The 24,635-nt window shown below is 43.2% G+C and overlaps 1 protein-coding gene across 2 annotated transcripts in view; it reads left to right on the top strand.

Annotated features, from left to right (window-relative positions):
• LOC147748681 (A.superbus venom factor 1-like) overlaps window positions 1-24,635 on the top strand; it is a 1,130,076-nt gene that overhangs the window by 727,836 nt on the left and 377,605 nt on the right. For both annotated transcript variants that reach the window (XM_086963555.1, XM_086963554.1), the window contains exon 26: window positions 23,348-23,507. In XM_086963555.1, coding sequence (XP_086819681.1) covers window positions 23,348-23,507 — 160 coding nt within the window. The remainder of the gene's footprint in view (window positions 1-23,347; window positions 23,508-24,635) is intronic.

The raw sequence follows: 24,635 nt of genomic DNA, 5'->3' as shown, positions 1-24,635 counted from the left end.
AGACCTCTATATTTCCACGCCGCCTAGGGGTTTAGAACCGTGTGAACTGATAGAATGAGAATATATAGAAGCACTGTTCTTATGTCTCTGATTTGTAAAATGTTGTAACGCAATTAAGACACACTACGTCATGCCATGGGACAGATAGAGAAGTGACCGAGAGGGACAAATGCCATGTAACTAATGCCTCTGACCACGATAAGAAAAGGATCTCTGTTATTCTAGATGTATGCACTGTGATGTAAATTCTCTGCTTCCTTTTTTATTTCTTCCTTCTTGTATAAATGTGTAATACTAAGTAATGTGTGACATGCTCAATGCTGACCGGAACCAATAAACAAAATTAAAAAAAAACTGTTTGAGGGTCTTCCGAGCGCTTAGGCCAAACCCATAGGAATCTGGAGCATGAATCCACTGCCACCAAGGTGTACTTGTAAGCCCCATCTGATTGTAGGCGGCTGCAGCAGTCCAAATAAACACAAGCAAGTCTGTCTGATATCAGTAATGGTGTCTGCGCTGGACGTGCCACGGTGGAACCCTTCATCTGCTGACAGATGTCGCATTTTAGGACAAAATTCTTAATCTGTTTTGTTAACCCAGGCCACCAGTAGAATTGTTTCAGTGAAGAAACTGTTGTGGTAATCCCTGCCTGTGCAGAACTTAGACCCTGTGTGCAGCCAGTATTAAGCCTGATTTATGTTTGGCATCAATCTATCCCCCACTCCTGTATTCTGAGTATACCGAATGTTGTTTGCATCTAACTTGTAGGAGTGCTTGAGTGGTAAGCCTTTCGGTAAAGCTGTGCTGTTTTTGCGTGAAGCAATGGCAGCTACTATTATCTGTCCATCTATTATCGTTTTTAAACGAGTGATGCAGCAGCGGCAGCAGTACGTACTGCCCTTTTAGCGGCTTCATCGGCTAATGAATTCCCTTCCACGTGAACACCATCACATTGTTGACTCAGCCTGTGTATTATGTGAGCTCCCTGTAGTTCGTTTTTCAAATCAGCTACCTGTTCCAATAGCATTTTATGCTTTTGAGTCTTTAAACTCATTTTGACCCCAGTAGTGTAGACACTCACTGTATAACTGGACACAGTAAAAAGAATTGCACACAATCAATGCGGGAATTCTCAATCCTTATTTATTTGTGCCAGTAATAAGGCTTTTAGGGCCAGCTGTATCAAGCTAAATTTCGATTGCAAATGCTGAAATTCTTAGGAGGTCAGCATTTTCGATTGCAATTTAGCTGTGTGTAATGTAGGAGAGAAAAACCTACTTGCAAAATAAGGAATCGCAAAATTTGCAATTCCCTAGTTTTCACATGCATTTAGAGAATTGCAATTTGCGATTCCCTAAATACTATTCAAGAAACCATTGCAAAATGCAATATTGCTGTAAGGCAAATTACCACCAACTTCAAGTTGGTGATAATTTGCGATTACCCCCCAAAAATACCTTTTTTGCTTTGCTCAAGGTGCCATGTGTCACACATACATGCCCTGTGCCACAGGTGCACAAATGCACATTTGAGGCCTGCAACAGGGTGTCCTTTTGGAACCCCTGCACCCTTGAAATTGCATGTGCAATTTGCGAGTACCTATTAGGTACTCGCAAATGGGAGGGGATTCCTTAATTGCAAAACGCAATTTGCGATTCGCAATTAAGGAATATGTAGGAATCGCATTATTGTGATTTCCAACCTACATAGTATTTTGCTAGTCCTTATAGCGATTGGCTTAAAATCGCTATTAGGGACTGGCAAAATGCTACAATGATACATCTGGCCCTAAGTTCTACCAGTTGAGCCATGCAGTCTCCTAGAGACTGTGTCTTTGTATCGCTAGGATGGAACTTACCATCCTGCATATGACCTTTTACAATCGCACAAGCAAGGCTGTTTTGCTGATTACTTCCTACTACCGGGTGAGCCAATCCATCAGTGTAAATAATGTATTCTTACTGATCTAGAGGCTTATTTCATTTGGTAGAGGATATTCTTGTTCATATTGCAGGAATGCTTGTGTTTTTAGACTAGAGTCATATTTGTTTTCTACATCCATTGCAGTAAGAGAATTAGCCCATTGTATCCATTTTGGATGTAAGGCTTTAGCATTAGGAACGCTTGCCTGTAACAACCTCTAAGGACGGTACCGGAGCAACAATTATTCTTTTCCCCTGAGCCAGTGCTCTTTCTCTTACTACATGTACAACGGAAGGGGGACCTGGTATACTGGGTAATTCAAGCAATTTCTTTATTGCAACAATCACACTATATTCATTTGGGTGATTGGGTTATTTATTTAACCTTCACGTCCTTCAAGTTAAGCACATATCAAAAAACACTTTAAATATTTACAAACATTTACATATTTTTACAACATTTATCACAATATACATTTCAAACATTTAGCACAAACATGACTATAAACTAAACCAAAGAATCATTTGTAATCTGATCAGCACAAATTAATTTCTTTGTGACTGAAAAAATCCAAATCAATTCTCAAAGCTAGGAACAGGATTTCATTCAGTGTCCGTCAATATCAATTCAATAATAGTTTTATTACATCTTATTGTAATTGCAATTGAGAATTGATTTGGATTTTTTCAATTTGTAGCCCTCAGAGGCGAAACCCAAAATTATGTTGCTCAGTCTAGCAAAGTGATCCTTTAAATCATCATTCATCAGATAAATATCCTCTACATAGGACAATGACTCTTCATCCAAATTATGAATTAACTCTGTTACCCTAGCGGAGAACAACCCAGAGCTATTCCTATACCTTTGGGGGAGTCAACAAACTAGCCACTCAGAGCATAGCCTGGAAAATGCTGTTAAATACCTGCTTTCAGGTTCTCTATTTTGGCAGAAGAATCCATTTCAGATATCTAGTGTTGTTTTGTATTTCTTCTGCACAATTGTCTTCATTAATGCAGCACTAAGTGCAGTCTGTACTGCAAATGTTTTAGTGCATGTGTTCAGATGTCTGTAGTCCAAGGGGCCGATTCTGATGTTGGATGGACTGAGGTCCATCAGACATCGGTCAGGAGCCGTAACCGACCGACCTGCTATGGTCGGCTACCGCCCTGCAAGTACGATGCGACCGAACCCTGTTCGGTCGCATTCGTATGCTTCACAATGGAAGCATGCATTCCGCTCGGAATGCATGCTTCCATCATGAAATGCAGGGGTGCAGGTCATCCCTGCACCCTGTGGCCAGCACCCCAAGGTACCTGCCACTGGGTTCAGGGATCAACGGCCCTAGGCTTCCTCCGCTGCGGGCCCCCAGAGACAGTTTCTGACAGCCTTATTGTGCCAGACACACCGGCACGAAAAAAAGGCAGTTCAAAACTGCCCTTATACTCCCTCTGTCGTAAAGGGGCGACCAGAGGAGTACTGGAAGATTTCTGGATGGCATACGGGCTCTCCGAGCCCGTCGTAGGCCATCTGGAAATTCGAGTCGGATTCCTTTCCGACCGAGCCCATCGGAATGGCTCGGTCGGAAAGGAATCCAACCGACACGTTCCGATTCGGTCGGAAGTGCTCCGAACATGGGTCGGAGCCCTTCCGATCAGAATCGGCCCCAAAAACTAGATAGTCAGAATTATTAGGTTTCATTAAGGGAAACAAAAGATTGCTCATTGCAGAGATGCAGCTTTCAATTACACTTTGATATTCAAGTCGATCTAAGATCTCCCTGACCTGATTTTTCGATTCTTGTTTTATTGGGTACTGTCTCTGTAGAGATGGAGTAGTTTTTACTGGGATTGTATGGTGTGGTGACTCAGCATCCCACCCAACATGGTTGAGATATAGTGCTGGAGCCAGGGCTACCTCCCACTCCTGCATGTATGCGTGTTTTAAGTATTTTGGAACGAGGTCAGAAATAGCTGGCAAAATGAGCGTTTCTCCCTGAAGGCAACCCATAATAATTTCAGGCAGCCAATCTTTTTCTGCTAAAAGGATGTCATAGCCAAAAGTCAGGTTCTCCCAAAAGAGACATATAATTTTCCTGGGTTTGTTCCCCTCCATATGAAGTATTATTTCATGTAACCTATGTGGGGCACTTACCCTTGTATCTACTGTTGCACGCACTGGAGTGGAAATAGTAATTGTTACATCCCGCTATTCAGCACTTTCCCTATTGTTGCACTCACTGGAGTGGGAATAGTAATGTTTACCCCTCCGCTATCCAACATTTTCTCTAGTGTTGCACTCTTTGGAGTGGAAATTGTAATTTTTACGCCTTCGCTATCCAGCATTTTCTGTACTGTTGTACTCACTTCAGTGGGAATAGTATTTTTTATTCCACCTCTTTCCTATATATTCTCTACTATTGCACTCACTGGAGTGGGAATAGGGATTTTTACTCCCCTGATTTCCAACAATGTCCCTACTGTTGTATTTATTGTATTGCGAAATGTACGTTTGAACTTTTTTTTAATAGTTAAATGTTTGAATTCATAAAAATTTATTTTTTTAATTTTGAAGTATTGATATATATACATATTTAATTTTTATATAATGTAAATGTTTAAAAATTAAATAAAGATAGTTAATAAATTATATTTAAGTAATGTATATGTATACATTTTTATGTTTGTGTGTTTATATTTTTTTTAAATACATGTATTTGTTATATTTAGTTAAAATATATATCCAATTTAATTTAGTTTGTTAAACATATTATTAATATTTAATATATTTTATTTAAGTCATGTATACTTTTACATCGATATTTTTTTACATCTATATTTTTTACTTCAATATATTTGATTCAATATTCTTTTACTTACCTGTTTAAGTTTAGGGAGTCTATATTTTTGTATTCAATATTTTTGAGTTGATATTTGTGTATGTCGATATTGTTTACATCAATATTTCATTAGGGAACCGCTCTGGGCAGCAGGACCCAGTGCACTATACTGTTAAAACATCAGCAGTATAGGATTCCAGAGGAGCATGGCGGCCTCTAGCTAAACGGCTGCAGTCCCGCTCCCTCTGGGTCTCCAATGGGTCTTGGTGCTGGAGCCCTGATATCCCCTTGCCTAAGTTAAGATACCCTCGTCCTCCACACCTACCTCAAGGGCTGTTATGCGAGGTGAGTTTTCTTTTTCTGGCTTCGGCAGGCGTACGGCCCGGATCTTCGTAGCGGACCGACGGGGCTCAGAGACTGGCGGTGGGAGGAAGCGGCGCAGAAGTGGCAGCACCAGGATACCACCCGCTTCCAGCTCCGGATCAATGGAGGCAGGGTTGAACGCGCGGCTGAGTCCAGCCCACATTCCAGCCCCAGGTAGGCAGTTTGAGATCCATTTTTTCCGACAACGCCAGCACGGTCGGCTGGAGCAAAGGTAATGTCACATGGTTACTGCGTTTCTATATATTGTGTTAAGTTAGCATGAGTTCATTAAATGTTTAAACAACATATTTTCCTTCGGCTTCAGTTTGCACACGACACCTAATTGTTATTGTAGCTTTCAACCTAGACTAAAGATGTGATTTATTTGAGAATAATATGTTATTGCTCTGATATCAGTCGTGCTTGGTACAACTGTCTGCACACTGAGAACTGCACCCTCTAAGAATAACCTAACACAAGGTTGCTGAAAACCTGATCCTCGCACCACATTAGACATAACACAAATAATGTTGCTGCCAACATTGGGCTCTACGCGGGTTTAAGATAGAGTTACAGGGAATGAATCGACACACTTGATGCTTCGCATGCAGAGAGCAGGTAGCTGTTGATGTGATCTGCTCCCACTGACCATTAGAGGTATGGGCCCGCCCTGCTAAAAACCCAAATGAGACCTTCTTAGATATAATATAGTATGCTAAATAGGGTGCGCGAAATATAGGTGATACAGAATTTCTATAGATTTTGCATTATAATATGCTATCAACGTTCGCTTATTATGGACTACTGACTATGCTGATAACTCTGATTGTTATAATATGTATGTTGATATTATATAAGATACTGCGTTTGAGAACCTTGCATTGAAAAATAAACATTTCAAACTTGCACGTGTGTTCTTTGACTCCCCGTTTTGGTTTGTAATGATTATATAACGAAAGAGTGTTCATGTGTTCCACGATACCTGAGGTTCCCTAAGTTCATGTTCTGGATTGTCTAAGTCATTGGTAAGTTGTTCTGACCAATGAGACACTGTAGCTAGCTTGGCAAGGGGATTTCTGACACTAAGGTGAGTTTTGGGTCACCCTAACTCACCCAGGTTCTAGATCTCTGTGCACAGTTCTGTGGGAGAATGGAAACCCTGCTACATGGCGCCCATACGTTGTTGGCCTTATATCATGACACTCGAGTAGTATATCATTCAAACCTTAACCCCTTCATTCCCGTTTCCGGAAAACGGTGGTGTCGGAAAACCTACCTATTTTTGAAATAGGTCTTTTCAAGCTTGAATCTATCTAAAAACGGTTTCCTTGAATTACTACCCAGTTGTGCTCCAAAGTAATCTTTGTTTTTTCCTGTTCCTGTGCTAACATGGCACAAGCCGTGGACATCCCGCAGCATAGTCGCATTGCGGTGCGTGACCACTTGCGGGCTTTTGATGTCCCTGTGGAAGGCTTGGCTGTGGTTCTGGTGGTGAGTGCGGAACATGCTTACCCGTACGAACTATTTTATTCGTGGGTGACGTTTCCGCCGGTGAACGCTAATTCTGGTGTTTTCCATTCATACACTGCTACGGCTGTACCGGCGGCGTATGTTCCGTACAGGGCACTGGAAGTTCCTATTGATGCTTGGCAGCATGGAGTTTGGTTTGGTGGCGCCCTACCACACGCTTTAACCGCTCCGAGGTTGGGTCCTTTGTCAATTCCGGGCACTTCTTGGCCCGCTTTGGCTGGATCCACTCCTCACCCTAATCGCGCCACTTGTAGCGTGGCTGATCTGCGGCAGCTTCATGAAGTCGCAGTGGCAGTGATTAGAGCGCTTGTTCATTACACGAGCCGTAATGTTCAGGACGCAGCCCCTAGGGGTGCGCAGCTTCGTGCAGAAAAGGCTGGCTTGAAAATCAATCCTGTCATGGTGAATTCCGTGATGGGCAAAAAGCCCCAGGACAAGGATGATTTTCCGTTCTGGCTTGCAGAGAAAATTCGGCCAGCTGGAAGCTGTGTTTCCCAATACGAATCCTGGTGACAAACACAGGATTCTTACACTTAGTTTACCGAAAGATTTGGCACCTGAACTTGTTGACTGTGAGACCTGGGGTAAGACTTTTGCAGCGGTCTATTCAAGGTGCTATGGCACCCCGTCTGTGACCAATCTGGGTGTGGTCCTTAAACGTGTTCAAGATGAACACGGACCAGAGTCTGCGGTTGAGTTGGGTATGTGCCTGTGTGGCACCTTTGATGTAGTTTGCGATCTGATCCTTGCAAATGTCAAGGGGGATGCAGTGAACTTTCAGGTGGCTAACGCTTTAGCGTTAATTCCAGACGCCGAGAAACCCCGTCAGTTGGCAAGGATAATTGTGGCGGCTTATAAAACGGTTGGCCGCAATGCAAAGGGGCTCAAAGCTTTTCCTGATAAAGAGAAAAAGCAGCCCCAGGTTCAGTCTTCGGAAACTAGTGGTCAACAAAAGTCCAAGAAACAGAATTGGCCTAAAAAGCAGAATCAGGGTAAGCAACAACAACAACAAACACAGGTTTCTGCTCCTGCGTCTCCGTTGCCTGCGCAGTCGGATCGAGTTTATGATTTGCGCGATCGCGCGATGATTAAATCACCTGAAAGGTTTCAGGCTTCTGATCAACGCTCTCCTCGTTCCTTTCAGGACTCATCGGCTCCGTCAACCGGTGGTGGAGGGGGCGGCAGGGGCCCGGGTGGCCAGCAAGGACGTGGTCAGCCCCGCCCGAGTAACGGTGGAGATCAGCAGGACGGTGCTTCGCCCAAGAGACCACAGTTTGCCACGAAGAAAGTCGCCGCCCTGACAGTGCATCGATATGCCCCAGATAGTGAGAACGTGGCTTCGGAATCTGACGTGGGCTCTGACCTTGCTGGACAGCGCGGCAGAGATTACCATAGTGAGAGAGGCCCTCCATCCACTGTTGAAGGTGACAGCGACTGACACTTATGTTGTGATTGAAACTGCTGATACGCATGTTGCTCCCCTGAACGTCTTTTTGAAATTGTCCTGTTAATAGAAGGTGACATGCAGCGGACTGTAAAAGGGGTATTTTGGGAAAATCTTTCGTCTACGTATGACATTTTGCTTTCAGAGGCTGACTGGCCCCCACCTTTTGTTCTCGCAGCTCCGCGAGGGGAGGAAGTGATCCTGCCCAGTTTCGCGCACACTGTATCGAGAGTGGAAGCGCTGCATTTTGCAGAAGAGTGGGCTTTGGCGCTTGCGCCGGCTGTGTACCGCAATCAGTGTGGCTGGGATTAATTGTCTCCAAGCCACAAGATTCCTTTACGGTCTCAGCCGCAGCCTCAACCTCAATATCCCATACGGCGTGAAGCCAAATCTTCAGTCGCGGCTATCCTTGAACAATTGGAATATCAAGGTGTAATTGAAACGTGTGTGTCACCAATGAATAACCCCCTTTTTACTGTAAACAAGCTGGACGGCTCATATCGTTTGGTTTTGGATTATAGGCATTTGAACTCGCATTGCCGTAACTGCGCAGTACAGAATAATCATGGCTCTGCATTAGTGAATAGTCATGAGCGTAAGCGGTTTAAAACCACGCTTGACATTTCAAATGGATTTTATGCCCATAGATTAGATGGTCTAAGTTCCCAATGGACCAGCTTTACATGCGGCGGTGTGAAAAAAATGTTTTGGCGTCTTCCAATGGGCTATGAGAATAGTCCTGTAGTATTCTCCGCCCGCATAGTCTCTCTTTTGGAGGGCTTCGACCCAGTTGCTTGTTCGTATGTGGATGACATTTATCTCACAGACGACGATCTTTGGGAGCATCTGTGTCGAGTAAATAGCATAATTTGTAACTTTGCAGACATAGGTTACAAGTTTAACTTTGCAAAGTCGCACATTGCAGAGTACACGGTGTTGTTTCTCGGCTACGAGCTGAACAACGAGGGAAAGGGGTTGGCACCGCACTTCCTGGAGAAGTGCGCGCAGTTGCGCTCTCCGACAACACTGAAAAAATTACAATCTTTACTGGGCTTTTTGAATTTCAGGAGGACTTACATTCCAGGATATGCCCAGCGTATCAAGCCTTTGTATGCTTTGATACAACCATCTTTTTCCAAATCATGCTGGCTGCCTGAGCATTCAGCCATTTGCAGTCTTTGCAGGCTGATTTGCTCGCTTCTGAATACTTACAGACTCGTGATAACCAGACCAACCTGGTGATAAGAATTATCCCTGGGGCGATGGGTTTCACGTACCTGACTTTTAATGAAGGAGATACAGTACCTATTGCTCACAAGTCACACTTGTTCACTTCGGCTGAACTGCGTTTTTCCACTGTGGAAAAAGTTTTAACGGCGGTGCAGATGGCAATTCTTAAAGAATGTGCCCTGTCGCAAGGAAAACGCGTGTTGGTTGTTACCCCGTGTCCTGCCTTAGAGGCAGTTACGAAAGCCAGTGTACCTAATTCCAAAGCTTTGCACCCTTGGTGGATTCAATGGGCTGCATCATTGTCATCCCAGGATGTCACGTTTATTTTTGACGCCACTTTACGGTCTCAGGAGTATTTACAGTATGAATTTGTTCATCCTGCTCCTTTAGCAATGCAGCCGTTGGAGGATTTCCATTGCATCATTTACACTGATGGTTCGGCGCAGGTTGCGCATGGCTCTAAACATGCCTACGTTTCCGCTTGCGCAATTGTGGTCGGTGCCATGGTGAACGATGAGTTCAAGTCCAGTGTCGTGCACACGCAGACGCTTGGGGACTGCACCGCGCAATTAGCAGAGCTTCGTGCCCTGATGCTTGCATTGGAGTACGCAGATCCTGGTGTGACGACTGTGATCGTAAGTGACTCTTACTACTGTGTCCAGTCTTACAATGAAAACTTGTTCTTTTGGATTCAGAATGATTTTCGTGATTCCAAGGGTAGCACAATAAAACATAAAATGATCTGGGTCCGAGTGGCGGAACTTAAAGAGAAGTTGCCACTCGTGTTTGTGATTCATACTCTCGGCCATCAGCGAGTGGGGGTCCACGCTGTTGGTAATTCGCTTGCTGATGAAGCAGCGAAATCAGCAGTATCGAAATACTTAGTTGCAGCAGTTACGAGGTCCAAAAGCAAAATAGATGATGACATCTTGGCAGCTGTTGCTGCAACCGAGAAGGGAGGTAAATATCCTGCGGGGTTCCCTTCTAAATACACATACCACTTAAGTCCCGATAAGGTTCCTTATGTGAAAATTCCTGATGTTGGCGAACGTCTAGTTCCCAACTCGGATCGCAGGGCTGCTTTGATTACAGCGGCTCATGAAGGTATGGCGTCTGTGCATGCGGGTGTCTCAGCCACTGTAACTCAGCTACAACAAAGGTTCTGGTGGCGGGGACTGTACAAACAGACGCGCGATTATGTCCTTCAATGTGACATTTGCCAGCAGATTAAACCTTCAACTGCTGCGTGTCCACCTCAGACACAGTTGTACATCTCTAATAAACCGCTTGGATGCGTTTATTTGGATAACTGTGGTCCATTTTCTTCTGATACTGCATACAAGTACATCTTAGTAGCAGTTGATTCATGCACACGCTTTGTGTGGGTATGGCACATCGAAGCGCTGATTCACGAACTATCATCAAGGATTTGCGAGTCTTTATAGGTATTTTTGCCTGTGGTACCTTCCATTCGGATCAGGGTCCGGCTTTCGCCTCTAAGGCGTATAAGGATGCTATGGTTTCGTTGGGGGTCCAAGTCAAATTTTCGAGTCCGTACAGACCCGAGGGTAACAGTGTTGTGGAACGAATGAACCGTGACTTAAAGCAATCTTTGACAGCTCGAGTTATAGGCACTGGCAGAAACTGGTTAGCCCACCTCAATGGCGTGCAGCGTGCGCTTAATAATCTCCCTAGAAGGTCTCTGGGTGGGCGGACCCCATACGAAATGCTCTTTGGTATCAAGATGTATGTCCCTGACCTCGACGGTCTAGACTGCAAGGCCCAGGCCGCGGCCTTTGACGTAGATGAACATTGCAATGTTTTACAGGATCTACAAAAGACCAGAGACAGTCTAGCTAAGGAACATTTGCCCTCCACATCGGATGATGCGTTGCAGATCCCGGTAGTTGGCTGGCTACCCCAAGTTGGAGAACTGGTTCGAGAGAAGATCGATAACAAGAAAGAGTTTGGTCCCTCATATCGTGCACCGGTTCGAGTTCTTGGAGTGAAGGGCACAAGAACAGTCATTTTACCACCACTTCCACGTCGTAAGGAAAACAGATTTATTTCTATTGACAATGTCAAGACACACAGGGTGGCCGATTCTTCATAGCATGACACCGGCTGTATCCTGTCCTTCCATGGTGAGGCAATCTGTGCTGGCTATTACTTCTGGTGCAGAACCGGAGGTGTCCCTCGAGATGCCTGATATTTCCAGTCCTTTATTAAATACTATTCCTGTTACTAAAATTGATGAGCTGAACTACACCTATCCTGTTGATTTATCAATGCCTGATTTGCAGACTCGTTTGGCCGACCAGTCCAGATTCTCTTTTGACTCTGTTTCGGAACTTTCAAAGAAACCCTCAACTATTGCAAAATATGCCACCTTATTTAAAAAACATTTTTTAATTCCCCCTTGGACATACATTTGCTTGATCCTGTTTTCATTTTACCTTTTTATGTCAATTGGTTTTGTGTTTTATTTTTTCCGCCTGATCGATGGTTACTACGTTAAAGAAAGAACAGGAATTCGGTACCTTAATGGAACATTGGCCCCTCTTTCCTCTTCACATTCAGCACACAGACTGAAACGAGACTTGAATACAGTCAACATTACTGCATGGCCTGTCCTTGATGGGATTGTGTGGGATGCGGTTAGATTTCAAATACATGGGCCCACTGAAGTGATTAATGTTCCGAATGTGCTTAGAGTAAACATGGGAGATGTGATTAAACAAAATACACGTTCTGATGATTGGGATATTCAGGCCGTAGAAGCATTATTCTCTGATTTAAAATACTATGCGACTTTTGATGCTACCAACATTATGGTAATCATTTTCTCCATAAGACGAATTCCAGGAGGGTTGCTGTGAATTACACGCAGTGGGAGCACTGCCCAGCTCCTTTAATTGGAAGCTCCAGTACATTTCTGAAAAAAGTACAGTTATTTTACAGATTTCAATCAATCAAATCCTGAGTCATTTTATTTCAGGATGACAGAAAAGTCCATGTCCAAAGTTAGACTTACCGATACAAAGTTGCTGTATTCGAAGTCCTTTCTAGACAAATTGGCTTTAGATGGCTACGAGTTCTGGAAGGGAATAATTGACCTTAAATCGGTTTGGGGTACCAAAGATTGGCAGGGACAAGGCACTGAGGCTTTGCACCGTGCATGTCTCATCCCGAATCACATGTTGTTTCTAAATTCTACTATTTCCCAAACAACATGCTTTGGATTGGCTACTTCTAAAAAATTAAATACACCAATTATCCCCGAATTAGAAGAATATTCAGGTTGGGGTAATTTTTCGGAATTGTCTATTCGTGAGATACAGTCTCTAATACAGTTTGGATCCAAAGGGTTGGCTGTTGTGGCAAAAGAGTTCTGATTCTTGCCAACGTCGATTTCTGGGGTTGGCTGAAGGGTTCACACAGGTAAGACCAGATCCCCGTTTTGAAACTGATTATACAGTCACCACTTACCCTGTGGGGAAACTGTGTCAGAATTGGTTACAACATTCCACATTAGCTGCAGTTAAACTACATCTGTCTCAATTAACTGAAAATGTGGATTTAAATGATTTTATAAAGGCCCAGCTAAAGGTAGATCTAAACGATGGATTTATGCGGTTTACAATGGAATTTGGAAAGTTTCTCAAATTGAGGCTGCTAAGCGCCTAAGGGCAATTGATCAAGCAAATTTAGAAAAAGGGCTTGCAGTTGTCGATAACAGTATTAACACGCTTTCTTCCCGGATTTACACATTGAACAATATTGTGTCTTCTGTTGTTGACATTGTGCATGATGAAGTGTCCATATTGTATCATGGTCAAAATCAATTGCGTTCTGTCACGCAGTTTGCTTGGACACTACAGACTCTGAAGGCTGGTCGAGTGCCTTGGAGTTATATGAACGTCTCATCACTATTTGCCCCATTTAATTTGACTGACAAGCAGCGCATGCTTTCCATGCGAGATGCATCATTTTCTATGTTACACATTGAAAAATTTGAATCTTTGCCCTTTTCTGTAGCTGAGGCAGCTGCTGCTACATGGCTTATCCATGGTATTATTCCATTACCATTTGCTCTGTATAAATTTACAAATTGTATGCGATATATTGCTATAGGGCGATATGAACCATTAGGCAGAGCTTTCCTCCATGAGACGTGGTCTTTACCATACACATACAGATGTCTAAAGGAGGGGAAGGAAGTGAATCTGAATGGTGAAGAATGCACACAGTCGCCTGACCGTTCACTGATATGCAGACACATCCAGTTGCATGGTTCTTGTAATCAGGACCGGCCTAATTTGGCCTGTGTTTTAAAAGGCACACCGGTTCCTGCAATAGTTCCCACATTCACTTTGTTGTCTAACGGTAGTTATTTACTTTTGAATAACGAGGCGTGTTGTGGGTTAATGGTCGGTATCGCCTATGTGGTTACTGTATCAGAACGTGTGGTGTGTTGCAAGAACGTGTTATATCCACCCACGCATGGGAATTTAGATGTTTCCATTTGGCCGCGAATCCCAACCTTGAGAGCGGAGTTCAATGGTTTGAGCCGAATAAGAGCTCTTTTGTCTCAAAAAGAAGTGGCCCTGAGCTCGGCCCGTGAAACTTATGTCCTTCACATAGCTAACACACGTACAGAGGTGCAGGCACTTTTAAATACTGACTTGCCGTTTCATTTCTGCGAGCTGGTTCATCAAATCTTTAATGCCTCCTCCACGTCTGGACTCGCACATTTTTTTAAATTGGTTAGCAGTGGTCTCGTGACTACGTTTGAAAAAGTATTTGGTATTATCCCTGCGTTCTTTCATTCTATATTCGCAAGTTTGTTTGGCGGATTCCCTGTTTTGCTGGCTTTGGCTGCAGGCGTTTTGGTGATATTTTGCTTTATAAAAAATGGCTGCCCATCCTGCGCAAGAAGCCGCTCAGCCCCTACTGATGCTATTTCGCAACCGGATGCTTGAATACTATGGCACCTTACCGCTTGCGACTTTAAGCACGGCTTTTGGATTGTCATTTCGATTTTCCTATTTCACATGTGTCCAGCCTGTGTTTCATTGCCTGAGCTGTGATTTCGACTGGGCCATTGATTTGTGTCTCTGCTTACCGACTTCTCCTGACGTCAATTTTGATCAGCTGATGAGCCCCGTAGTTGCTCACGAGTTGGTTTGTTCTGGCGAAAGGGTTATGGCCGTGGCAGCGATGCATGGACTAATGGGTCAGTGGGACGTACCCGCATCGGCACATGACTTTCTGGCACATAGCGTTCTCGAGAACCCACTGAGTTGTCCTCTGATGTTGCTAGAGGATTCGGTGTTGGAGGAGCACGTATGTTCTTTCCCATTGCTTAATTGGATGGCTGAACTGTTTTCGGATGATGACAGTGATTTCATGTTGGAAGCTGTGGCTACCTATTTTGCATATTCTATCCACCCATGAGTGGCTTTGGAGACTTTCACTATTATGGCACGTGACTTTTTAGTAATTCTGAATGGTGCCTTTTCGTGTACGAACATTCGACGTTTATATGTTCTGGGCCTATGATTTAAAAATGGGCCTCAAGTTCAAGATTATTATATTTTTGTGTGGCCACTATAGGCATTCATACATATTTTTTGTTATTAAACACTTATATACATTTACATACATTTAGCTTGGCTCAATATGGTTGAACTCTGCTTTCATGTTTTGCCTCTCATATAGTATTGGCTTATGTTTTTTCCCTTTTTTTTTAACCGTCCTTGGATCATTGGGGGGGTGTCATATGGTTACTGCGTTTCTATATATTGTGTTAAGTTAGCATGAGTTTATTAATTGTTTAAACAACATATTTTCCTTCGGCTTCAGTTTGCACACGACACCTAATTGTTATTGTAGCTTTCAACCTAGACGAAAGATGTGATTTATTTGAGAATAATATGTTATTGCTCTGATATCAGTTGTGCTTGGTACAACTGTCTGCACACTGAGAACTGCACCCTCTAAGAATAACCTAACACAAGGTTGCTGAAAACCTGATCCTCGCACCACATTAGACATAACACAAATAATGTTGCTGCCAACATTGGGCTCTACGCGGGTTAAAGATAGAGTTACAGGGAATGAATCGACACACTTGATGCTTCGCATGCAGAGAGCCGGTAGCTGTTGATGTGATCTGCTCCTACTGACCATTAGAGGTATGGGCCTGCCCTGCTAAAAACCCAAATGAGACCTTCTTAGATATAATATAGTATGCTAAATAGGGTGCGCGAAATATAGGTGATACAGAATTTCTATAGATTTTGCATTATAATATGCTATCACCGTTCGCTTATTATGGACTAGTGACTATGCTGATAACTCTGATTTTTATAATATGTATGTTGATATTATATAAGATACTGCGTTTGAGAACCTTGCATTGAAAAATAAACATTTCAAACTTGCATGTGTGTTCTTTGACTCCCCGTTTTGGTTTGTAATGATTATATAACGAAAGAGTGTTCATGTGTTCCACGATACCTAAGTTCATGTTCTGGATTGTCTAAGTCATTGGTAAGTTGTTCTGACCAATGAGACACTGTAGCTAGCTTGGTAAGGGGATTTCTGACACTAAGGTGAGTTTTGGGTCACCCTAACTCACCCAGGTTCTAGATCTCTGTGCACAGTTCTGTGGGAGAACGGAAACCCTGCTACAGTAAGAGGGGGCATATATTACTTCCAGGCAGTTCTACGGGCAGCGTTCTTTTGTCTCATCATAAGAGGGTTTTTGTAATCTCCAGGCTACCTGTGGGGGGGGGGTAGAGGCACCCCCTTACTGTATGGAGACAAGCGACGCAGTGAAAGTGGGTACATCACCACCAAATATCAGCAGATATATTCTGCGAGCTAGAGCGGCCCACTATTCCCTCAACATTGATATTACTCAACTACTTGTCCTCACGAGTCTCCCCCCTATCTCAGAAGTCAGAGCGTCAGTATAGCAGTGTAAGCAGAGAGGGGATACAATGGACTGCGAAACCATCATTAAGGGGAGAGAGGCTGGTAAGGGCTAGGGAAGAGGTTGGGGCAAAAAGCCATCGCCCCTAAAAAAAGAAAATAACCCCTTCATATAAAACGTATTATAAAGTCATGTCTACTTCAACCTCAACTGCTTGTGAGTCCATAAAGAACGCTGACCAGGATAGCCCCTCGGGTGTGCATGGTCTACAGAGCCTTCCAGCTATCGGCATAGGTAAGCCTTTAGATGGAATAAGTGCAGGATCAGAAGTTACGCTTACCACCCCACAGAGCAATTTGAAGGGGCCAAAGCTACCTGACCCTCTGAAGGATACAGTTGATAGTCTTGATGGTTCATTAGCATCTGCATCTGCTATCCACCCTGCAGTGAGCCTCTCTAACAGATATTCTAACAGATATTCCGTCCTGGCAACACAAGACACTCAGGAAGCTCAGCAGAATGTCACTAAAGTCACAAAGGACACAGTTGCAAATGACTGTGTAGCTTCGGATTCTATGACACGCTCGCTGACAGATATATTACTTGCCTTGAAGGACGAGATGACAAGTAGGTTCACTGTGTCAGAGACAAACGAGCCAGAGATGGCCAGTAGGTTCTCCGTTTCAGAACGAGGCTGCCATTCAAGCATCCTGCAAAGTGTTGGCTCAGAAATTGAAAGAAGTCACCACAAGAACAGATGCAATAGATTTGGAGATTCACAAACTTAAGGAAGCTATGCATACCACTTCAACATATTTGGCATAGTTATCGGCCTAGAATAAAGAAGTAAAAGACGATCTTGAACATCTGGAAAATCCATCTAGAAAGAATAACTTGAGGCTCCTAAATATTACTGAAGCCCTTGAGGGGTCGGGCATAAAGGGGTTCGAAATTTCCTTATTAAAGGGAACAGTATTAAAGAACTTGCCCAGCATAGACCTTGTGCACGAGATTCAAAGGGTGTACCGTGATCCCTTCAAGAGGAATCTTGCTAAGCAGAAACCCAATAAGATTTTAGTCAACTTTTTATCATGCTCTGTCAATGAGTTAATTCTATCCTCTGCTCTCAAGGAAGGCACCATAACATCCACCGGTCAAAACTTCTTCTCTATAAGATCTGATATTTCTCTTACCACCACAACAAGACATTGGGAGTTGGGGAAGAGGCTCGAGGAGTTAAATAGCTTGGGGCCAAGGCTCAGTTCCCTGCGCTATTATGCACAATGTGGAGCAATCATATGTACCAATTCTGCACGACTGAAGAGGTGGATGCCCCTATTGTTAAAATCAAAATGGAGATGGAGGGTAGAAAGGGAGGGCATTGAAGTTATGGGGGTTCTCAGGCAGCAAGTCCCTAGATTCAACTGTTAGTACTTGTGTATTCTTATAATGCCTGAGGGAGTGGCGATCGAATAGGCTTAGCTTAATGAAAGGGAGGGTTCCTCATGGGGAAAGGGGTCACAGGGTGGGGGGAGGGCAGAAGGGTGGGGTGCACCAAGTGGGGAGCAGTGAGTAAAATAAAAAAATATATCTCATCTCAATTTTAAGAAAGGCTCATCTAGCTGGCACCAAAGGTCTGTAAGCTGATGGCGGGAACTTCTATAAGGGATAGCAACCTCAACTTTATTTCCTGGAATGTAAATGGGTTAAGATGTCCCCGCAGACAAAGGCTGATATTTAAATATTTAGAACTTTCCCAGCTCAGGTCTGTCTCTTACAAGAGACGCATTTCAGTTTTGCAGAGAGTCGCTTAATGTTCTCTAGAATCCCCTGGATAAAATGTTATTGCTCCTCACAACAAACGATCAATAATAGAGGGGTTGTAATTTTGATTAAGCAGGGGGCCTCTTGTTCTATTAAATCAATGCAGACTGACCAGACAGGGAAGTGGATAGTGGCACAGTTGGATTTTGGAGGTTCAGAGCTAGCTTGTGCATCTTTTTATGGACCTAATGTTGACGATCCAACTTATATCTGCAAGCTACAATCTAAATTAACAGTGGTTACCCCCCTGATCATAGGTGGAGATTTCAATGTCCTCCTTGATCCATTAAAATACAGGTCTAATCAGAGTCACTACATAGGGGCCCCCCGATTCTGTCGAGCTATGAAAAATCTGTTGCAAGACCTGGATCTGGCGGATGTCTGGAGGGCGTAGAGGGGAGACCTTCAGGGGTTCACGTTTTACAGTAAAAAATATTGTCACTCATCCAGGATTGACTACATTCTAACCAAAAGGTCTACCCTGGATGGCTTGACGGGGTTCTCTGTACTACCAAGTCACCTTTTGGACCACACTCCAGTGTAATTTTCATATCTTAGGAAGAGTTATATGTTACAACCTAGATGGACGCTTAACAGAGCTATGCCGTTTGAGCCTGAGATTATCCGGGCCATTAAATTATCCTCCATAGAATATTTTCTTTTAAACATTGGTTCTACGAGCATGGATTTTGTCTGCGACGCTTTTAAGGCCAACTTGAGGGGCAGGCTGCATGGCCTTATATGTTCCAAGAATAGGGCTGAGGCCCGGGAGTTATATGTCATTGAAGGGAGAATTCTTCAATTGGAGGCTGAGAGGAATCAACTCCGCCATGGGAGTCCAGGAAGGTTGGCACAAGTCCGGGGTGACCTGGAAGGTGCTAGGCAGGAGTACAGGGGTAAATTGGACCAGAAGTGCAGGGCACAATGGCTCACTAAGAGCATGCAAAACTTTGAGTATGGGGAGAAGGCCGGCACCTTACTGGCCTGGAAAGCTAGAGTTGACCGTTCAAACAATAATATTGATGAACTAATAGTAAATAACAATGGAGGAAAGTCAAGTAGCGTAGAGGACATGCGTGCGTGCCTGCTCTCCCTTTTTTCAGATCATTATAAAGAGGAGTTGGCCCCTTCCCTTGATCAAATACAAACTTGGTTGAGGGGTGAATCTTTGTCAACCTTAATGAATGATAGCCACGAAATCCTGGACACCCCTATCACCCCAGAAATTTAAAAATAATAAAGCAGCGGGAAGGGACGCACTCCCGAATGAAGTTTACAAACTTCTATCAGATTAATTGACCCCAGTACTTGGTACCTTGTTTAATTCAGTATATAGCCCAACAGGTCAGGTCCCCAGATCCTGGAAGGAGGCAACCATTGTATTGATCCTAAAGCCAGGAAAGGACCCATTAAAAACTGACTCTTATCATCCAATCTCCCTGCTGAACACCGATTATAAGATCTTTATGGGTATTCTGGTGGGGAGATTAGCCAAACTGGTCCCTAACCTGGTTAACATCGATCAGAAGGGCTTCGTAACAGGGAGATATATCCAAGAGCAGACACGGCTACTGATAGGCAACATTGACTTGGTCGTGGTAAGATCAGATCCCTTTGCTGCAGTGACCTTGGATGCAGCCAAGGCATTTGACAGGGTCTGTTGGGTGTACCTCTGGGAAGTACTAGGGGCAATGGGCTTCAGCCCCATTTTTATTCAAACCCTGAAAAAACGTTATCAGGGAGCCTCTGCAAAGATCCTGTTGAATGGTATGCTGACTTCTAGTTTTAACATCCAGAGGGGAACAAGACAGGGCTGTCCTATTTCCCCTCTGTTGTTCAATATTTATATAGAGCCATTAGCGCAAGCCATTAGACTGCATAATTCAGTCTATCCTTTCAAATCCCAACTTTATCGATGTAAGTTAGCCCTGTACGCATATGACTTAATGTTATACATTAGTAACCTGGGGGCAGCTATTCCACGGTTGAAGCCCTTCTGGAAGAATTTGGCTCTATTTCGGGCTACTTAGCTAATATTTCTAAAACAGAGGTGATGTGTTGGAACATCAATCAATGGGAGGGTACTACTAGTAAAGAGCTAAAATGTTTGGATATTTATATTGTTAAAGAACTGGATAGAATCCCCCAGATCAATTTGAAAAAAAAAACACCAAGAAAATAGATCACCTCTTTGCTAGATGGAGGAATCTTACCCTGACAATCTACGGGAAGGTTTACTTGGTGAAGATGGTTATCCTCCCCAAGCTGACCTACCTGTTTAACGCAGTCCCGTTGGTTTTTCCCAGTAAGAGTTTTCGCAAGATTCAAAGTAAGATTGGGAGCTTTTTTTGGGGAGACCAGGGAGTAAGGCTGTCTTGGAAGAAGCTGAGGCTTAGGCTTATCAAAGGGGGGTTGGCTCTCCCAGACATTGGTTGGTATTCTTTGCATTTCAATTTAAAGACGTCCGACTGCTACTTTCAAAACCAGAGGAGACATCGTGGGGAAGGCTGCTGGGCGAAATGCCAATGACGGAGGGAGGAGGAGGCGGAGAAGACTTTCTATATAAGTTTGGGGCCGAGGTATTTCAAACGAGTACTCCTGAAGATCCTTAAGGCCACCCTGGAAACTTGATACAAAGTGAGATGTAGATGGGGAATCGGATATTACTCAGATTTTGCACAGATATGGTACTCCCCTGGGACACCACTATATCTTGAAGATAGTTTGGCTGTACCAATTAAGAGAGAGAGGGCATCATCATTTGGTCTGATTTGTTAGGCACAACAGGAATCCATCCTTGGGAGCTATTAGGGGCTAAGATAGGTACTGGCTTTTCTAGGTTTAAGTATTTACAACTTATATCTTGGTTTGAAGCAGAAAAGGGGGATATAAGGGGAGATTTGAAAATCAATCAGTGCAACCAAAACAGAAAGAGATTTCTATTTGGTATAAGAAGTTTCTAGATGCAAAAGACATGGAACATCCACCACAATCTTCGGTTTGGAATCAATTCCTCTTTGAGTCTAACATTATAGACCTGTTTGAGCCCTCTCTGAAATTACTTTACAAATTCATTAAACCAGCCAGCCTAAAGAAGATTCACTTTTTTGTCATCAACAGACTCTATTACAGACCAGCCAAGATAGCCAAGTTAGCCCCACTGTCCATCCCAAAATGTCCCAGGTGTATGACTCTCAATGCCAACGACATCCATATCTTCTACGATTGTCCCGAATTAAGAACTTTCTGGAAGGGGGTGGGAGACATTCTCTGTGGCATTTTTAAAGTCAACATTGACGTTAATTTATCATTAGTGGTTTTTGGCGATGATGGTTTGTTTACTCTGAATTCATCACAGATTCATAGTCGGTTGCTGCTATACTTGGTGTTACTTACCCGGAGAGAGATCTGTATGAAGTGGAAAGACCCACAGCCCCCGAAGAGCAAGGATTGGCTTAAAGCCACATTTGCCATGGCTCATTTAGATCAGGATGGAACCGGGAAAGCTTGATAAACATCTGACAGCCCTTTATGAGTTGGGGCCGAGACTTGAGAATAATATAATTCGAGTTGTCTTCCCCCACGGTCCTATGATTACAATAAGCCTTCATCAAATGGGACCGGTCGGGTCGACCTAAGAAAGTGCAGTAAGCCGTAGGACGCCCAGCTGGAGAATGATGGCTTTTTAAGATCTGCAGAAGCTTATTGGTGAGATGAGGACAAAAAAAAACACCAACAGTATCAGCTCAAAACATGAAAGGAGTGTTCATACAAAAATGGCACCTCCAAAAACGCAGAATTTTAAGTAGGTAGGCAGGTGCCACGGAGTAGCTGGGGCCCTATTACAGATAGGATGCACTTTTCCTGTTTCCACCACAGCGCACCTTTAAGCAGGTTCACCGAGTGCAAACACGGAAAGTTCATACTATTGTGTTACATTTGCTACCCTCAGGGCTGTCACGAACTCGCACTGCCCACAGGGTAGCGTTTCCAAGAGAAATACGGAGCAGCTGTTTAAAAGCTACTCCGTGTTTCTTTTTGCAGGCGGCAACCCGCCTGTACTTTTAAGAGGGATTAGAGTTCTCCTTGCAGGTTGGTGTAGTGAGTCACTTCCCCTGCCAGCAAGAGGGTTATAGGGGGGACCCCCTTTTATCCCTCCAGATTGATGCCTTTAGAAGGTGCACAGAAAGTGTGGCACTTTTTTGTGGTGCACTTTCAGTTCGCCTTCTAAAGGCCTTTTTGCCCCTGAGCCCTCATCGCGATACACCACAGTCAAAGAGGCAAAGAGATTCCCTTGTTTTCATATGGTCATGACCCCCTACAATTGAGGGAATGCCCTCTAATGATAGTGCTGGTGCTACATGTATTATAGAAGAGGATCCACAATCATTTGTGACCCATTCTGTAATAAGAAAGTACCCAGAGGGCACACAAAGCAGGTGCTAATGCCTGTTTTTCCCCTGGGGAATTGTTCTAATATGCCCCTGAATTACATTTGTAGCCTTCTTTCGGCCACATGCATGGCACCAAACTTCAGTTGAGTAGAAATAGAATCCAGATGGAATTTTATTTTAAAAACACTGCTGGTTGTAAAAAACGAAGTGGCATTAACATTTTGACCAAATCAGGGACACTTTCTCTCAGAAAGATCCAAGAAACCATGCTCAGTGTTCAAGCATTCTTTTTGATGAGGCAGAGAAGAGATCTAAGACTCTGAGTCAACTGCCAATAGAAAGAGTGTTCCATTGTGTTCTATTTGTATGTGTTATTTTCTACTTTTAGGAAACACACCTAGGATTTATGCTGGACTGTTACTTTAAGTTTCAATGTTCATTTGGACATATTGCTCAAAGATAAACAAGCTCCTTTCGAAAAGGGTATCCTTAGATAATTTGCAGAATTTACCTGCATTTTTAACACGTTTTTCCATACAAGTATATGGTGTATATACGTGAAAACTGTTCATGGATCACACATCCAGGTAGAAATCTTCAAGTGCGTATGTATACTAGTGAAGATCCAGCAATGTAGAAAAACTATAATTCTACCACCTGAATCCAGATTATACTGTTTTTTTCATTTTGTTTTACTGTTTTTAGAGATTTCGTCCCCTCAACTTCAAATTCACAGCCCATGCACATACTATGAAGCTTGCAAAGTTTTGAAAAAATAGCCAAGTCTGCATAGAAAAATCTTTGAATACCCTTAATCCTCAGGTCTCTTGTTCTACTTCTCATCTTTTTATTCACACTTGCAGGCTGACTGCCTTTGTGGTCAAGATTTTCGCCTTGGCTGACAGCCTGATCAGCATTCAGAGGGATGTGATTTGTGGCTCGGTGGAGTGGCTCGTCTTGAACAAGCAGAAGCCAGATGGTATTTTCAAGGAGGACCAGGCTGTGACCAGTAGAACAATGATGGTATGTGCTAATTTATTCTTCTTACGAGTAACTGCTAACCTAATCATTTCTATCTTAAATGCTCACACAAATGTGAGTGATAGAGGAGCATAGAACAGGCATGCAGCATGGATCCAGAGCAGACTCTCGGTGGAACCACTATGCACCACTATGCATCACTGGGATCAAAAGGCAGAGCAAAGAAAATGGATTCTCAATGTACCTTTGAACTCCAAGCAGTGAGGTTCCAGAGGGAGGGCAGCAGGTGTGAGTTCCTGAGGGAAGAGTGTTATATGTGTAGCTTTATTCCTCCCTGCTGCTTGTATATCATTAAATGATATTCCAAAAAGAGTCTCTTTTGTCAAATTTCGCTTCTGACCAAGCCAAACACCATTTCACAAAAGCAAAGTGATATGGGTAAGGAAAAAAAAAACCTTTAACAGGAGTACGCTGAAAGTAACCTACTATTTGAGGTAGTAAACATATGTTAATATATTTTTCCTATTTTGCAATACGTTTTTTTTGCTTGTGTCCACTTTAAAGTGCTCATAGATGCTGTTGCATGAAGAATCACAAAAAATAGCATATGGATTCAGAAAATATAGGCAGACTTAGGTACTTGAGTGAGCTTTGATTTGAAGATATATATAAGCAGACATGTGATATCAAAATATTACAATTCAATGCATCCTAAATGTACATAGTGTAAAATAAATTTGTATTTAAAAAGAATGAACTGATAAACAAAACGATTTTGAAGTTCACAAACCAGGATTTTTTTCTATGTTTATGCAACATGTAGGCCAAAACCTGTAACGTCATCAATGTATTTAAACCAATCCCGATAATCCATCTGTGTCATGTGATCAAGCGTTCTGTGTAGCGCGAAACGCGCCATGATGGCTGGGAGCACAAACACCGAATAAATCACCTTGCACAAAATCTGGGTCCGTGTTTTCAAGAGGAGCTAAGCCTGCCTTGCTGCCAGATTATCCCTGGAGTGTAAAATAAAGATAGCTGTGGAAAATTAACCAGCAGTTTCTTAATTAGTTTAATGGGGCGCAAAAAACCCAGATGCAAATCATATTTGTGTGGGATTTATGTGGACTTTGTAGACTTCTTGGCTTCAGTAATTGGGTGCAAACTTTT

Source organism: Lissotriton vulgaris, chromosome 1_1, assembly GCF_964263255.1.
Source record: "Lissotriton vulgaris chromosome 1_1, aLisVul1.2, whole genome shotgun sequence".
In the NCBI taxonomy this organism is placed as follows: Eukaryota; Metazoa; Chordata; class Amphibia; order Caudata; family Salamandridae; genus Lissotriton; species Lissotriton vulgaris.
This window is presented reverse-complemented; position numbering and strand designations above follow the sequence as displayed.